Here is a 17,861-nt window from a genome sequence, read left to right as displayed (position 1 = left end):
CATTAATAAAATAGGTTTAATAAAACGGAGCGAATATACTATACATATGAGAGACTTGGTTATGATTTATGACTTTTGGCAGTGACTTGTACGGCAGCCCATTTTAGCACGTGCGCTGTGACAAATGGATCAAGTAATCTATAATTAATTAGACTTCAAATGGAACTCTTTACAATCAAGAAAACAACAGACTTATTCTTTTCTATAAGATAATACCTAAATGAACGTGTGATATCAATACCAGTCACTATCTCACACCATATAATAGACGAACACGCGTTCATCATCACATGGTATATCATATACCTGGGACATACGATATATCCCAGCATATACCTACTAGCACAGTTGATAACCATATTTTTTTTATTATTTCCAAGAACAGTAGTTCAATGGAACACACTCCCATCGTATGAAATTAGTGCTGACACGAACCGAACTCAGGATTTAAGTCAGCGCTGACTTCATCAGTGTGCGTCGATCCTTAGTTACATCACATACTGCTTTTATAAACCGTGTTTTAACCTAACTAACATTCTGACCTTCTGCACAACAGTTTTGTCTGTATATATTTAAGTCTTAAGGGCTTAAGCTTTTAGGTTTTTGCACTTTTTATCACCGTTGATAGGTTTTTACCTGAGTGGATTGAGTATACATGTATTTGGTAGGATATGGCACATCCACCGCCCCCCCATGACCAGTACGTTTCATATGAACATAGCCATTATTGTAGAAAAAGAACAACATCATTTTCATTCAAAGTTTTACACAATTTATTAAAATGTTCGTGTATGTAACATATAGATGTAATAAGCCTTATAATACCTCTAATAAGTCTTTATGCCTTCTCCTTTATATTTTGATAAATTCATTACTCTATATTAAATTTTTTCATATGACTGTACTGCGCAGTAGATCTATTTAGACTTTTTCAGTGGCACCCTAGTCCCCCAACAAAATAAAAGAATTGATAGAAAATAAAAAATTAATTTTCAAAAACCTTAAATTTAAATAACCGACTTAATTATCCCGGCACCACGGGTAGACGGGCGGGGGCAGTCGTGAATTTCACACTTCCGCGGGCTTTTTTTTCTCAGAAGTTTCCTAGTTTCCTATAATTGTCTGCTAATTGACGCAGCAATTTAGTAAAACCCGCCAGTCGACCCAAACTTCGCTAAATTAAAAAGGGCGGCGATGGAAAACGCCGAAAATGAATGTTATAGAAAGCAGTTTTATTTAGATACGATGTTTTTCTTGCGGCATAAGACCCGACAATGTGTAGAAAACACGTTTAAATAAGAAAGTAAGTAATTGTACAGTCTCCGACATAATGAATAATTTTCAACGCATTGATCTCTCAAGGGAGGTAATTAAGCTTGGCATAAATTTGCCTTTGTCCCCGCCAACTTGGCGTCACCAGCTGAATTATAAATATGTGACTTGACAGACCGACACCGTTCATCCATTTTGAAATATTCATATTGGTAAAAATCCATTTGTATGTCATGAGCTTTCAGGGATATTTTTTGCTTATTTTATAGCCGTTATTGGGTCATATTCCCAATTGAAATGATTCAGAGTCAACTCGTCCTCTGGTCAACTCGTCACCTTTTTGGTCAACTCGTCCCCTGGTCAACTCGTCCCCAACTCGTCGCTTATATTTTATTACTACTTGTTTTTCATATAGTTCATAAATCATTATAGACTGTTAAAATAATATATTATAAAATTACTGAATTGGACATATTTTGACGCTTTTTGTATGCGAATATTTGGAGTTTCATCTAATAATAAGGATATATATGCATAATTCTGATTAAATTACATACAGAAAAAAAACACGAAGACGATCAATAGCAATGACATTTAATGTATAAAAACATGTTTTATATGCAATGATAAAATATCATATAGAATGTCTTTTTTGTCAATATTATGTCATATATATTCACTTTCACGCTTTCATTGTTTTTTTTTCATGCACATATTTCATTGTCTTTTTTTTTTGACATCTTAGGACTCTTGGGGCTTGTCTAAGTTGCCGAATTCTCTTAGAAGTCCCGTTGATGACAACTCCCCATTCCTGTACTTATCCCACAGCCGGTGCGTCTGTCCCATGTAGTTTGACATCAAAGCTATGCACGTGCGCTTAGATAAAGATCATTAAAATTTAACGTAAAAAAGACGTAATTATTTTATTAATATTTCGATATCAATCAAATTCAGTATTAATTTTACATATTTTACATAAAAGAACTATTTAAAGACATTTTAAAGACAGAGATCGAAAGTAGGGGACGAGTTGACCATATTAGGGATGAGTTGACCAAAAGTAGGGGACGAGTTGACCAAAAAGGTGTCGAGTTGACCAGGGGACGAGTTGATCAGGGGACGAGTTGACCGGATTGCATTGAAATTAGTATCCACAGGAAAAAAATTCCCAATTGAAAGTTACAAAATAAAAATATTGAATAAAAATTCTAATACCGATTATTTCATCCTATTTCACGTTCAAAGTACATTGAGCTCGCTTTGAGGCTTTGCCTTTTTTATATTAGTGCTTAAATGTTTGAAGATGCTATCATAGACTAATTGTTTGCATCCATTTAATCACTGCAAAATTTCAGTCATGCATTTTTGCCCAATTTTTAACAAAACGCTGCTGAATTTCCCAATTCCATGGGTATGGGTTGTGCAGGCTTCGCGAAAGTTGCCGGACCGTCGGACATGTCCGCAAAAAATCAGGCCGGTCGATATTTTTTTTTTTTTTTTCGCTGTTGGGCGGAGTTTTCCGGACCTTTATGTCCGGTACGAATACCGGGATATATCCAAGACCGATCAAGACCGAGTTTTCTCCCTTGAATAAAAAAAATGTAAAACGAGTTTGTGATTCGCCGTTTACATTATAAGTGTCGATACATACGACTGTCAATAACCAAAATGTCGGGTGTTACTACAGTATTACGCTGGCGCTAAGCCCGGCAAAAATGTAAACTATCAATGAAGACAAAAAAGCGAAACAAAAGGAATACGAGTCCAGGCGCCCGCCGAGAAAATTTGTGGGTAAATGGAAAAATGGCCCCTTTGATCATGAATGTTTTGATTTCCAACAGAGTCCATCCACAGGTGCTTGAAACAAACTTTTTACAGTTTTATATGGGTATATACTATATATTCTTTATATACCATATATAGACTGGTTATGTAAAATATTTGAATATATATGACTAGCACCTGTGAGTCCATCAATCTGGATAAACTAATGTTTTATTTAAGGGAATAAAATTGTGTTGCAAATCTTTAAAAGTTGTTCTGTCCTTAAAAAAAAACACCAAGGTATTACCATATACATATATTTGGGGGAAAACATTCGGTCAGACAAAAGTTCTTTCGGTCAGACAAGAATTGAAAGTTTGTCTGACCGAATGTCAGGCAAATTTTTCATCAGTTTCGCGAAGCCTGGTTGTGTTCCCAAAATCCTGGAAAAAATCCCTGGCTTTACAAGGTTTGAATTTAGCATGTTCACCTGTAGTCCTTTAAATATGACGTCACTTTCACAGGCAGTCGGTGTGTAAAGTAAATATAGTAAAGGTAGAACGGTTCTACCACCAGGCCTTATTTTACCTCTGAGATCTTTTTTAATTGTCAATAAATTTTCACCAAATAAAGTGCAATCTACGCAGAAATCAGGGATCATTCTGGTCAGGATTTTCAGTGAGAGATTTTCTCTCATTTGAGAAATTTTAATGAGAGAAATTAGATTTTCTTGAGAGATTTAATTTTCATGATGGGCGAGGTTAAAAATATGGAAATTTCTAACTTTTTAAAATCACTGTACATAGAAACATTGTTTATCTAATGAGGATATATAGATGTAGCTCTGGTTTATTACAGTGATTTTTGTTTTCACTTTTTTTTGATTCATCCTATGCCTTTTCTTTTGTGAATTTTTAAACATAATAAAATTCTAATTGTGAAAAATAAATATAACACTTTCATTCTGAAATATAAAAGAATTATACATGGATATCTACTACAACTATTATTTGCAGCCAATGTTTCCTAAGGACAACACTGTACTGTACAGAAGTGATTGTTGAGATTTGAAGAATATTTTTTATAACCTTACATTTTGTTTCTTTATGATTCTCTTCACACACCTCCCTCCATTAAAAAATATTCATTGAATATGTGACCTGAACACATAATGACAAATATCTCCATATCCACAAATATAAAACAATACCTAAAAAGTAATTTTTATTTCATAAACATCATTTTTTAGTGTTATAAAACACCTTTAAATAACACTCAGCTTCCTTTTAGTATTTTTTTTAATCACGACATCGCGAAAATATGTGACAAATGAATATTTGTCTGTTTTCCGCTAAAACATTCACAATTCTAGCTGTTGCTGATTGCAATTATATAAAATTAAATATTTTTGTTCAATAAAAGAATATTTATTATCGGCTTTTTCATCAGGAATCATAAAACAAATTTTTTAATTTGTTCTTTACGGCAAAATTTACCGTGGTTGATGTGACATTTAGGAGACAAATTTTAACGGTATTTGTTTTTGACATGTCCATTTTTATGTTAGTCTGTCTAACAATTTTTATTAAAATCAATTAAAAGTGTTTTGTGTAAATTCTCGACTTACAGATAGATAAAGGTTAGCCATCATACCGTATTTCTGTACGGTGAATTTGCGGTCTCCGATCGGCAATTATTTTAGGCTAAATAATTCAAAGTGTTGGACTACTTTTTGGAGTTTTTTTACACCGATTTCATTAATAAACAATTTGAAATTAAATTCTTGATGGGAAATGTAATTTTTTCATCATTTTTTTGTGTGATTTATCATTCTTTACATTGTGATAAGACATTTTCCGGCTCAAATTGCCGTGTGACATTTTCTCTCATTTCACAAATTTCTCTGAGATTTTGGTGATTTTTTTGCGAGAAATCGCGGAAATCGCCCCCTAGAATGATCCCTGAGAAATGATTTCTCTTTCGAAAAATGTACAATATTAGACAAGTTGGTATGACAAAAGATGGAATTTTAAAGCAAAAATGCACTTTTGTCTAGGTTGGACATTGCTTGACCGAGCCGAAAGTAGACAATTTTGAACATAAAATCGATCATTTTCTTAACAAACTAATGTCGGTGCATGCAAACAGTTGAAACAGAAAAGGCAGCTATAATACTATCTCTTACCAGTCCAAATCCTAAACGTCTGTAGGTAGGCATTTTCAGTAATTATTTGCACAAACTTTTAAAATTTCCTGACATTGCATGTATACAAATGCTGACCCGGATGTACCTGCGTAATAAAGATTGAGCAAAGCTGGGTACCAGCGGGAACCAAGCATGTGTACTTTGAATATCCGGATCAGGTTTCAGGGTTTTTTTTTGGCCGATTTTATAGCCGTTATTCGGTCATATTCCCAATTGAAAATAGTATGTTTATTTCCCAATTTTGATACAAAAATTCCCAATCGAAAACTTAAATTTTTTTTTTAAAAATCGATCTTTGGGGAACGTAAAATTGTGTGAATAGCCAGCGTCTAAACAACCCATGTGTTAGTAGACGCTTGATTTCTCAGTATAAGTTTATCGAGCATCTAATGATATTGACAACCTTCAAAAGTGAAAGTAGATCAAAATGTATAACAATTCAAAATATTACGTTATAGAACTTAAAAAAAGCACTGATAAAGACAGAAAAATTGATTTAATGTTTAAGCAAGCGACTCTCTTGGAAAAGAGTTGTACTTCGGAAACGGTAACGGCAAATGAAACTGCAAGTACTAGTGAGAAATTGCCTTCAACGGCGACAGTGAGTTACCACAATGATGTTTCTTCTCGGGGTTTTAAAAGTTCTAGCAACAAGTCTAAGTCAGATACAGTTGTCCTTGTCACTGATCAAAGGTTATTTAGTTCCAACAAATACAAGTTGAAGTATGAATTGTTGTATTATAGTGGTGCAAAAGTTGGGTATTGTTGCAAATTGTGCAAGCTTTTTTCAGCAACAGATGAAAACATCTTCATAAATGGTACAGGTGATACAATAACACAGTTCAAAAATATGAAAACCAGAGACCTACTTTAGTGAACTAAATCCTATTAGACAAGGAATATAATATTATGCCTCAGGAAACTTGAAAATGTTTTGTTGTTTTACCAGTTTTTTGCAAATGCCGCAAAATTCCAATCTCAAGGGTAGGGTCATGTTCCCAAATATGGAAAAAACCCTGGGTTTTAGTTATACATGTAATGTAGGGAAATTCAAAAGTTAGACATGTGAAATATCATTATATGGACTTAGCTGAGTTTAGCTCTGAGCCATCAATATAAATATTGATATTAAAGTTATTTGATTCAATTCAAAGGGAAAATAGAATTTTTGTGAAAAAAAATTGGCTATTTGGCTATAAGGGAATTCGTCGACTGTTGGTGTCAATTTGTCAGGGAAAAAAACCTGCACTAAACGTCATCTGTTTATGTAGTGTGCCCACATCAGTGTTTTTTTTCCAGGTATTGGAACAATGACCCATACCATTGGAATGGGAAATTCAGGCGATGTATTGTTAAAAATTGGAAAAAAAATACTTACTAATAATTTTGGAACTGATTAAAATGGAAGCAAAGAATCAACTGTCCTAGGGTGGCATTATCAATTATTTAAGCACCTTTATTATTTCTTTTTTTTTTTTTCAGATTAATCTGGGACATCTTGAAAATTGCTTGATACTGAACAATAAAAGATTCTTCTTACTCAAGACAATTGAATAAAGAACAGCAAGTAAACCATGGCAAAGCCAGACCTGGAAAGGTGATAAAAGGAAACTCCCTGGATATAAGTTATCCTGGAAGGCTGTTCCCTTAAAAGCCGATTCAACAATTAGTAAGTTTAAAATGGTTTTTAATATTGGCCCCCAGTTTGATGACCAATTTTTTGAGTCATGATCCCAATAAAGATATAATTATGCCCCCCCTTTCCCCCTTTAATTAAGTAAAAAATTCCCAAAATAAAAACCAAAAAACGGGCCACTTCCCCCACGAATTGTGAGTGAAATTTAAAATAACGGAAGCAGGACGGAGGGAAAAATATTGTTTGCACATTGGATTTTGAACCTCCCGGGTTTTGCAAAAAAAGGAGTGATTTTGAAAATATGGGTAGATAACTTTATTGATTTTAAAGAAAAGTAAAGGGTCACATGGGCCTGTTTAAAAAGCTTTCGCTCAAAAATTGAAAATTCCTTGACCCACATTTTTAAATTTTTGGCAGGGAAAGGTTAGCCATGATTATTAAAAATCCATTTGATTTGATCCCCAGTCAAAGGCCCCAAGGGTCACAAGGGCCTTGACTTATTCAAAAAGGGCTTTTTCCGGGCCCAAAAACTTAAGTTTCCTTTGAACCCAACAGTTTTCATATTTGGAAATGGAGGTTATTTCATAAATAGTAGTTTTCCCCCCCAAATTTTAAATTTTGGGGGGTTCCCCAAAGGCCCAAAAGGTAAAAGGCACAGGCCTTAAACTTAAAAAAGTTTGTTCAAACAAAAATTTTTATAGAAAACTACGGGAAATACTGTTAATAATAGATAAAAGACATTAATTGGGGCATTTTGGGTCCCCTGTAAATGGGGGAGCTTTTGTTTGTTTTTTTCCCTTTTTTAAAACCCGACTTTTCCCCTCTTTAAAGCTGGGCCAATTTTCATCCAAATTACGGGAATTTCCCTTTTGGGGTAGTCATTTTTTAAAAAGGGTTCAAAAAATTTTTAATTTCCCATTCCCAAAAACTTTTTGGGTCCCATGGCAACCAAAAAAAAAAATTTTAAAAAATTTTTAAAAAAACCAAAAATAGTTTAGAGCTTAGTATTTAGCACGAAAAAACTTCAGTGGGTGTCTAAAAATTTGCTAAAACAAAACCCCCGGGGTAGTATTGTTTTTCCCTTATAAATAGCGTAAGTAAAAATTTAAAAAATTTTTTTAAAAAAACGAAAAGAGCAGATTTTAAAATTTTAAAGGGATGAAATATTTCTATTTAGTGTCTCCCAATTTTGAAAAAAATAAAACCCGGGGGACAAAATTGGCCCCCCAAAAGGGGGGGGGGGTATTTTTTTTCCCCTTTAAGTGTATAAAAGGAAAAAACTTAAAAAAATTTCTTAGAGTTTAGACCCTTAGATTTTTTATCGGGAAACTTTCCCAATGGTTTTCTTCCCAATTTTTGTTCAAATTTGGGGGTGAGCGTTTTTCGGGCCATAAGGGCCCTTGTTATTTGGATTTTTCAAAAAATGGGAAAGCAATTGACCAGGTGACATTTTGGTTTAATTTTTTGCATGCAAGAAAGTTTTTACAAAACATTGAAGGGAAGGGTTGAAATTTCACATATTTTATTTGAGGCTAAATAGGAAGGTTGCTTTCCTAGGTCCTAATCGAACATCTGAAATTTAACAGAATAATGGCCCTTTTTAAAACTTAAGAAATTTTCTACATTAAATCAACAAGGGCCTTTTTGTTTTTACTAAAAAACAAAAAAACTATTCAAACATGATATTTTAGCCATGCTGCTGCAATTGACAGTCTTGTTTGATTTAAAATACTTTTTTCTTTAGAAAAATTATGAACAGCAATATTAAATGGCCTCCATTGAAGTTTTATTATAAAAACAGGTTCCGTCATTTTTAGTTTTATTTTCCCCCCTGGCATCACCTGGGTGGGCGGCATCCAATTTTTATACCCCCCGCACAACAAAGTTTTCTGTAAGGGGGGATATACTGGAATCAGCTGTCTGTCCAAGCTGTCTGGCTGTTCCGGGCTGTCCGTCAGTTTTTTCTTTGGTCCGCCAATAACTTAAGGGATTCCTTTGACTCTTAGTCTTCATATTTGGCATGGAGGTTAGTCATGATGAGTAGATAACCCTATTGATTTTGAGGTCACCAGGTTAAAAGGTCAAGGTCACAGGGCCTTGACTTCAAAAGCTTGTCCGCCCAATTTCTTAAGATTGCTTTGACCTACAGTTTCATATTTGGCATGGAGGTTAAGTCATGAAGTAGTAGATGAACCCTATTGACTTTGAGTCACCAGGTCAAAGGTCAAGGTCACACGGGCCTTGACTTCAAAAAAGCTTGTCCGCAAAATAACTTTGAGATTCTTTTGACCCACCAGTCTTCTATTTTGGCATGGCAGGTTAGTCATGTTACGTAATGACCCCTATTGACTTTGAGGTCACCAGGTCAAAGGTCAAGGTCACAAGGGCCTTGACTTCATTCAATAAGCTTGTCCGCCCAATAACTTAAGATTCCATTGACCCACAGTCTTCATATTTGGCATGGAGGTTAGTCATGATTAGTAGATGACCCCTATTGACTTTGAGGTCACCAGGTCAAAGGTCAAGGTCACAGGGGCCTTGACTTCAAAAAGCTTGTTCAAACTGGGAATTTTATAGTAACTACTGGAAACTACTGTATATATAATAGATAAAAGACATTACATTGTGCATTTTTAGCTCACCTGTCACATGGTGAGCTTTTGTGATCGCTTTTCTTCCGCCTTTTAAACGACATCTCCTCATAAACCGCTCGGCCAATTTCATCCAAACTTCACAGGAATGTTCCTTTGGTAGTCATCTTTAAAAATTGTTCAAAGAATTTAATTCCATGCAGAACTCTTGGTGCCATGGCAACCAAAAGAAAAAACTTAAAAAATCTTTTTAAAAAACCCCAAATAGCTAGAGCTTAGATATTTAGCACGAAACATCTTCTAGTGGGTGTCTACCAAGTTTGCTCAAACAAAAGCCCCGGGGTAGTCATTGATTTTCCTTATAAATATGCGTATAGTAAAAACTTAAAAATCTTTTAAAAAACGCAAAGAGCTAGAGTTTAAATATTAAGCATGAAATATCTTCTAGTTAGTGTCTACCAAGTTTGTTCAAATAAAAGCCCTGGGGACAAAATTGGCCCCGCCCAAAGTGGGGGAGGGTCATTGTTTTTCCCCATATGTGTATATAAGGAAAAACTTAAATAATCTTCTTAGAGCTAGAGCTTAGATATTTATCAGGAAACATCTTCAAATGGGTGTCTTACCAAGTTTGTTCTATATACAGGTGAGCGTCTTCAGGGCCATAATGGCCCTCTTTTAAGCTTGACTTTTCAAAAAAATAGGAAGAGCAATTGTACACACTGGTGTCACACTTTGGTTAAGTTTTTGCATGCAAGTAAGTATTTACAAAACAATTGAAGGGAATGGGTTGAAATTTCACATATTTATTTGAGAGCTAAATAGGAGGTTGCTTTCCTAGGTTATAAGTCGAACATCTGATTTTAACAGAATAATGGCCCTTTTTAAACTTAAGAAATTCTACATTATCAAGGCTCTTGTTTTACTATCAAACACTGAGAATATTTTAGCATGCTGCTGCATTGACAGCTCTTGTTTGATTTAAAATACTTTTTCTTAGAAAATTATGAACAGCATTAAATGGCCTCCATTGAAGTTTTTATAAAAACAGGTCGTATTATAGTTTCCCCCCTGGCATCACCTGGGTGGGCGGCATCCAATTTTTATACCCCCCGCACAACAAAGTTGTAAGGGGGGTATACTGGAATCAGCTTGTCTGTCCAGCTGTCTGGCTGTCCGGCTGTCCGTCAGTTTTTTCTTGTCCGCCCAATAACTTAAGATTCCTTTGACTCTTAGTCTTCATATTTGGCATGGAGGTTAGTCATGATGAGTAGATAACCCCTATTGATTTTGAGGTCACCAGGTTAAAGGTCAAGGTCACAGGGGCCTTGACTTCAAAAAGCTTGTCCGCCCAATTTCTTAAGATTGCTTTGACCTACAGTCTTCATATTTGGCATGGAGGTTAGTCATGATGAGTAGATGAACCCTATTGACTTTGAGGTCACCAGGTCAAAGGTCAAGGTCACACGGGCCTTGACTTCAAAAAGCTTGTCCGCTCAATAACTTGAGATTCCTTTGACCCACAGTCTTCATATTTGGCATGGAGGTTAGTCATGATTAGTAGATGACCCCTATTGACTTTGAGGTCACCAGGTCAAAGGTCAAGGTCACAAGGGCCTTGACTTCATTCAATAAGCTTGTCCGCCCAATAACTTAAGATTCCATTGACCCACAGTCTTCATATTTGGCATGGAGGTTAGTCATGATTAGTAGATGACCCCTATTGACTTTGAGGTCACCAGGTCAAAGGTCAAGGTCACAGGGGCATTTACTATAAAGAGCTTGTCTGCCCAATAACTTTAGATTCCTTTGACCCACAGTCTTCACATTTGGAATGGAGGTTAGTCTTGATTAGTAGATGACCCCTTTTGATTTTGAGGTCACTGGATCAAAGGTCAAGGTCACAGGGACTTTGACTTCAAAAAGTTTGTCCACCCATTAACTCAAGATTCCTTTGACCCACAGTCTTCATATTTGGCATGTATGTTGATCATGACCATAAGGTGATCTCTATTGATTTTGAGGTCACTGGGTCAGAGGTCAAGGTCACAGGGACCTTGACAAAAAAAAGCTTTTCTTCTCAATTGCTTAAGAATGCCTGTCCGCAGTGTATTGATTTTGACATTTTCACATTTGAAGCATGTAGAATACATAACTTAGCAATGCACTGGCTTAGTAACCTCAGATTTGGCAGGGAGGTTTTCCTTGAGCTCTAAATGGCCACTGTTGATTCTGACAAAGTGGTATGCGGGGGATAGTGGCAGTTCTAGTTGTCTGTAGCATAATTATCTCATACAAAGTTTCATTGAGATATCTTAATGAAACTTGTTACAAATGTTAACCACTATGACAGTCGATGCGAAAGTCAAAAGTTTTTTCCAGCCACAAGGACTTGATTTCCATAGATTTATTTCCGGCCCTGATGATTTTTTCCCAGCCCGGGCTCTGAAGGGTATTTTTTTGTAGGGGTGGGGGGAGGGATATTGCCATCATTATAAACAAAAATATTTAGCAAATATGAATTATCACTCAACTATAAGATACTATGAAAAAAATATACAGAAGCATAATAAATAAAACATTAGCATAATTCACAAGAAAACAATACATCTTTTAAAGGTTTTGTTTTGAAGATTGGAGAAAAAAAATGTTTTGGTAAGGAAGTTATCCAAGACAAGATGGTGGCTTACATTACTTAGCAAAAACTGGTTGTATCTTGCGTGATTTTGGTTTTCTGGGTCTGTGAATACAAGCAAAAATGAAATAAAAAGATCGATCTTGGATGTTTTGCATATTTTAGAAAGCCAAAAATTGTTTCAAACTGGCTGAAATTTTTTTGGGACATGAGGACTGACTGTATGGAAATTAATCTCGGCCCTCCTGATTTTTAGTTGGCGAGGTCCGAGGACAAACAGACTTTTGCAGACTGCTAGGAGAAGCCATGTCGTGCGCATGAACCAGGCCTCTAGGTCAAAGGTCAAAGTCACACTAATATGTCATTGAAAAATGCTTGTCTGGAGCAAAACTTCTACACCCATAGAGGGATTTCAATATAACTGGACACAAATGTTCACTATTGTGAGATGGTGTATTGCGTGCAAAATTAAGGTCCCTGCTGCGAAGGTCAAGGTCACACATAGGGGTCAAAGTTCAGATAAAAATAAGAAAATGTGTAATGGGACCATTTAGTCATCATTTATTGAGGGATTGAAACTCAAATGGTCATTATCATGACTACTGGTGTGAAACATGTAATTAAGGTTAATATATGCAAGGTCAACGTCACTAAAGATGATTGTCAAAGTAACAAATAATGATAAAATATAGAGATTTTGTCCAGAGCATATCTCCTACATATACTGAGGGATTCTAATCAAACTGCATACAAATGTTCACCCCTATGAGAAACTGTGTCATGTGCATAAACCAGGCCTCTAGGTCAAAGGTCAAGGTCAGACTTAGAGGTCATTGAAAAATGCTTGTCCGAAGCAAAACTTCTACATGCATAGAGGGATTTCAATATAACTTGGCACAAATGTTCACAATTGTGAGGCGGAGTGTCGCGTGCAAAATTTCAAGGTCAAGGTCACACATAGGGGTCAAAGTTCAGATAAAGAATCACTAGAGATGATAATATCTCCTATATGCATATCTATGAAATGTTATGTTTTCACATTTTCAGGTAGAACAGTTGGCTAGTATGAAATGTTACATTTTCACATTTTCAGGTAGAACAGTTGGCTTGTATGAAATGATATGTTTTCACATTTTCAGGTAGAACAATTGGCTAGTACAAAATGTTATATTTTCACATTTTCAGGTAAAACAGTTGGCTAGTATGAAATGTTTTGTTTTCACATTTTCAGGTAGAACAGTTGGCTAGTACAAAATGTTATATTTTCACATTTTCAGGTAGAACAGTTGGCCAGTATGAAATGTTATATTTTCACATTTTCAGGTAGAACAGTTGGCTAGTATAAAATGTTATATTTTCACATTTTCAGGTAGAACAGTTGGCTAGTATGAAATGTTATATTTTCACATTTTCCTGCAGAACAGTTGGTCAGTATGAAATGTTATATTTTCACATTTTCAGGTAGAACAGTTGGCTTGCTATTTTCACATTTTCAGGTAGAACAGTTGGCCAGTATGAAATGTCATATTTTTACATTTTTCAGGTAGAACAGTTGGCCAGTATGAAATGTTATATTTTCACATTTTCAGGTAGAACAGTTGGCTTGTATGAAATGTTATGTTTTCACATTTTCAGGTAGAACAATTGGCTAGTACAAAATGTTATATTTTCACATTTTCAGGTAGAACAGTTGGCCAGTATGAAATGTTATATTTTCACATTTTTAGGTAGAACAGTTGGCTAGTATAAAATGTTATATTTTCACATTTTCAGGTAAAACAGTTGGCTTGTATGAAATGTTATATTTTCACATTTTCAGATAGAACAGTTGGCTAGTATGAAATGATATATTTTCACATTTTCAGGTTGAACAGTTGGCTAGTATGAAATGATATATTTTCACATTTTCAGGTAGAACAGTTGGCCAGTATGAAATGTTATATTTTCACATTTTCAGGTAGAACAATTGGCTAGTTCAAAATGTTGTATTTTCACATTTTCAGGTAGAACAGTTGGCTAGTATGAAATGTTATATTTTCACATTTTTCAGGTAGAACAGTTGGCTAGTATGAAATGTTATATTTTCACATTTTCAGGTAAAACAATTGGCTAGTTCAAAATGTTGTATTTTCACATTTTCAGGTAGAACAGTTGGCTAGTATGAAATGTTATATTTTTACATTTTCAGGTAGAACAATTGGCTAGTTCAAAATGTTGTATTTTCACATTTTCAGGTAGAACAGTTGGCTAGTATGAAATGTTATATTTTCACATTTTCAGGTAGAACAGTTGGCTAGTATGAAATGTTATATTTTCACATTTTTCAGGTAGAACAGTTGGCTAGTATGAAATGTTATATTTTCATATTTTCAGGTAGAACAGTTGGCTAGTACGACTGAGGAAGAATCAGTTATCCTAACAGCAAGTGTAGCAGATGGAACACTGTGTCACCTCGGTTCAGACTCGGGTAAAGTTTTCCTGGAGGATCACGAGGATATCAAATCTCAGTTCCTTGGCTTCTGTCTGAAAAGTAAGTGGAATATATGATATTCTATAGTTGCAAATTTTGTTGTATAATACATGGCAAATTTTGTTGTTAAATTTATATAATATGAACAATCAGTCAGTTCACTTTTTTCTGCATTATGTAACTTTTCATGCTGTAACACAGGCCTGGGCTCTAGCAACTGGGCAATTTGACTGTCGCTTAAATTTTCTGACTGATCATCGGAACAAAATCTTTCAATTTTCCCAAATATGTACTAACACCAGCTTTTTTACTTCCCATATAAGCAATTTTAGCGATAATTTCTTCACAATAACAGGGCATCTTCACAATTAAGTGAGAAAAAAGTCACCACTGTATGCACAATTGTACTAGAATTACAACAAAGCAACTTGTATAACACCTGCATATAATGGAAATATTGTATCTAAGTAATTGTATTGTAAGTATTGTATTAGTATTGTAAGATCCCTATTGATTTTGGGGTCACAAGGTCAAAGGTCAAGGTCACTATTACCCTAAAACTGAAAATGGTTTCCGGAGCATAACTTAAGTTCCATTTGGCCCACAGTATTCAAACTCCATAGGATGATTGTCCATATTGGGTAGAAAACCCCTATTGATTTTGGGGTCACAAGGTCAAAGGTCAAGGTCAGTATTACCTTAAAACTGAAAACAGTTTCCCCGCTCAATAACTTAAGTCTTAATCAACCTACAGCTGTAAAATTTTATAAGATGAACAGCCATGTCCAATACATGACCCCTATTGATTTTACACTGAAAATTGTGGTTTCTGGAGCATAACTACAACTTGATGGTAGTGCTTTGAAAACAGCAACTGTATATATATGAAGGTTCTTCAGCTAAAAAGGAGGATTGCTTTTTGAATGAGGTAATACTGTATTTAATTCCCATGTCTTACAAATGTTTCATCCTTACTAACAAAAAAACAACAACAACACTATCGGGCATATAATACTCTGCCTCTTGTTATAATTTTCAAAACAACCTGTGTTAAATCAGGAAAGGAATCAAATTCCAACAACTGAGAATGGAATTTACCAACACAGTTTATAAAATTTTCAGTTTCAATTCAATTTAACATTATACATGGTACGTAGCAGAAATTTATCAACAACTTCAGCTGCTGTTAAGTCATGGTTCGCACAAGACATTTCAGGTGAAAATATAGCATTTTTAGTGGAAAATATACCTATTTTGGGCTAGAGGAATCAGCATTTATTCAGCTATTAAATATAGGGAAAAAAATCATTTGCTGTGTTTACAGTGTTCTAAAGGACCAGGTTCTTGTCCTGAACAGGCAGGTTATATATCTTAATCTCAACTTCTGAAAATTGCAGTTGAAAGTTTTTGTATCATATATATGTATTTTCTATCTGCAGTGTTAGCGATTTTCCCTAACTTTACTGAGTACCTGGGACTCAGTGCTAATAGATCTGTTACGTCCCAATTCAAATGGAACGAGTCCTCAATTACAAAAATGTCAATGTTTGCATAACTTCATAATACAATCAAATTTGTGACTGTTGATGTTCGCGGATACCATTGATAGGTTGGCCCAAAACGAGGCCGAGCACTTGCTCCTAGTCTACGTTTGGGATATAAATCTGCATTGCTAATGAGAAAGGAACAAATGAAAATGAGGTGAAAGTCAAGTTCTTATAATACAATTTATTTAAAGTGAATAGAAAATCATTTTCAAGCAGAGCAAAAAAACTTAAGAGAGAATTGACCAATTATCGGGGAAAAAGTGTTTCGTCCCAGGGACTCAACAGCCCTTTTTTTCTTTCCTCCCTGGCAATTTTAGCGAGTAAATTGATATGTTTACTCATTAAAGGCGAACACTGCTATCTTCATAACCAGAAATGTCAAATCTTATTAATGCCATTTGTAAATCGCTGAATTTTTATTTATATCTTTTTTGTGTGTTTTTTAGGACATCATAAATTGAAGCAAGAGAAGGAAAGAAAAGAAGCGCAAGAGAGAGAAGAAGCTCTTGCTAGAAGTATGCAGGCAGTTACCCCACCTAGATATGACGGTATGGGTGGAGGTTATATGCAACATCGCTCACCTAGGTATCATTCTCCCCAGCAAAGTCCTCATCCTGTAGCACTGAGCCGAGTGGCACCAGGAAGTAGAATGCGGTCACCCGGCAACAGGCATCAGCCTTATCCAATGGCCCGTCCTGCACGACCAACATTAAGTTTTGATCAGCAAGGTCGTTCACCTGGGCAGGGGCCTGGTCCTATGGTAACTCCAGTACGTAACACTAAACTTGATGGACAAGTCATTAAAATAGAACCAGAAGATGAAGATGAAAAGTCCAATCAAAGTGCAAATGAAAATACAAATGTTCAAAGTGATGTAAAAACTAACATATCTGAATCTAGTCAACCATCCTCTCCATCTATCAAACCATCCACACCCTCTCAAACACAAGGACCTTCAGCATCAGATAATGAAGATGCTCGGTCAGAATCATCGTCATCAACCATTCCAAATGAAGCATCAGATCTCAAATTTAGTGACACTAACCCAGCTGCGGGTCTTAGTTTAGATTCAGATCTCTCCAACATATTACCAACAGATAGTTCTGTGAATGAACCTTCTACTTCACAAGGAAATGAACAAGGAACAATGGAAGGATTAGACCCAAATATTAGTGTAAAACTTGAAGCGTTTGGTGATTCAGAAATGGATTTAGAAATTACGGGTGTGGAGTTAGGTCAAAATACTTTAACACAAGAGCAAATGAGCTCACAAGAATGGATGGCAAATGTTCAAAATGTAATGCAAGGTGCATCAGGCAGTTCTGCAGATATGGCAGGTCAACAAGGCTACAGTAAGTGTCTTATTTCCTTTTACTTTCTTTTTTACCATCTTCCAAATAATCAAATCTCACATTGTTGGAGGAACTCGTGTAGCATTTTTTATCCTTCACACAGGTCCAGTAAACCGGACCTGTTTCCAATTCGTACATGGCCCTGTTTCGGGCTACTTAAAATTGGTTTGGGTTATATGATATTTTGATGGACAAAGCCCAAATGTCTATGACCATAAAAAGTTTTTTGTGTTGACTGATAGACAATAAGATCCGAGTACTACCACAGAAACAGCTTGAATATTATGATTTTCTTAGTCAATTGTAACTCAAATTTGAAATAAATCATTTAAGTTTGTGTCGTATAGTATCATAAAACACATTTTAAAGTGTTTAAAACAAATTCCCCATG

The 17,861-nt window shown here is 35.3% G+C and overlaps 1 protein-coding gene across 9 annotated transcripts in view; it reads left to right on the top strand.

The window, feature by feature from the left end:
* The first annotated feature begins 6,876 nt into the window (after positions 1 to 6,876).
* Positions 6,877 to 17,861, top strand: part of LOC132744373 (zinc finger protein 768-like) — a 60,663-nt gene continuing 49,678 nt past the window's right edge. For all 9 annotated transcript variants that reach the window (XM_060733070.1, XM_060733063.1, XM_060733071.1 and 6 more), the window contains exons 1-3: positions 6,877 to 6,911; positions 14,475 to 14,631; positions 16,565 to 17,470. In XM_060733070.1, coding sequence (XP_060589053.1) covers positions 16,636 to 17,470 — 835 coding nt within the window. In that variant the 5' untranslated portion in view covers positions 6,877 to 6,911; positions 14,475 to 14,631; positions 16,565 to 16,635. The remainder of the gene's footprint in view (positions 6,912 to 14,474; positions 14,632 to 16,564; positions 17,471 to 17,861) is intronic.

The sequence above is a fragment of the Ruditapes philippinarum genome, unplaced genomic scaffold (genome assembly GCF_026571515.1).
Source record: "Ruditapes philippinarum isolate M1 unplaced genomic scaffold, ASM2657151v2 ctg3261_1_1_1_1, whole genome shotgun sequence".
Lineage (NCBI taxonomy): Eukaryota > Metazoa > Mollusca > Bivalvia > Venerida > Veneridae > Ruditapes > Ruditapes philippinarum.
This window is presented reverse-complemented; position numbering and strand designations above follow the sequence as displayed.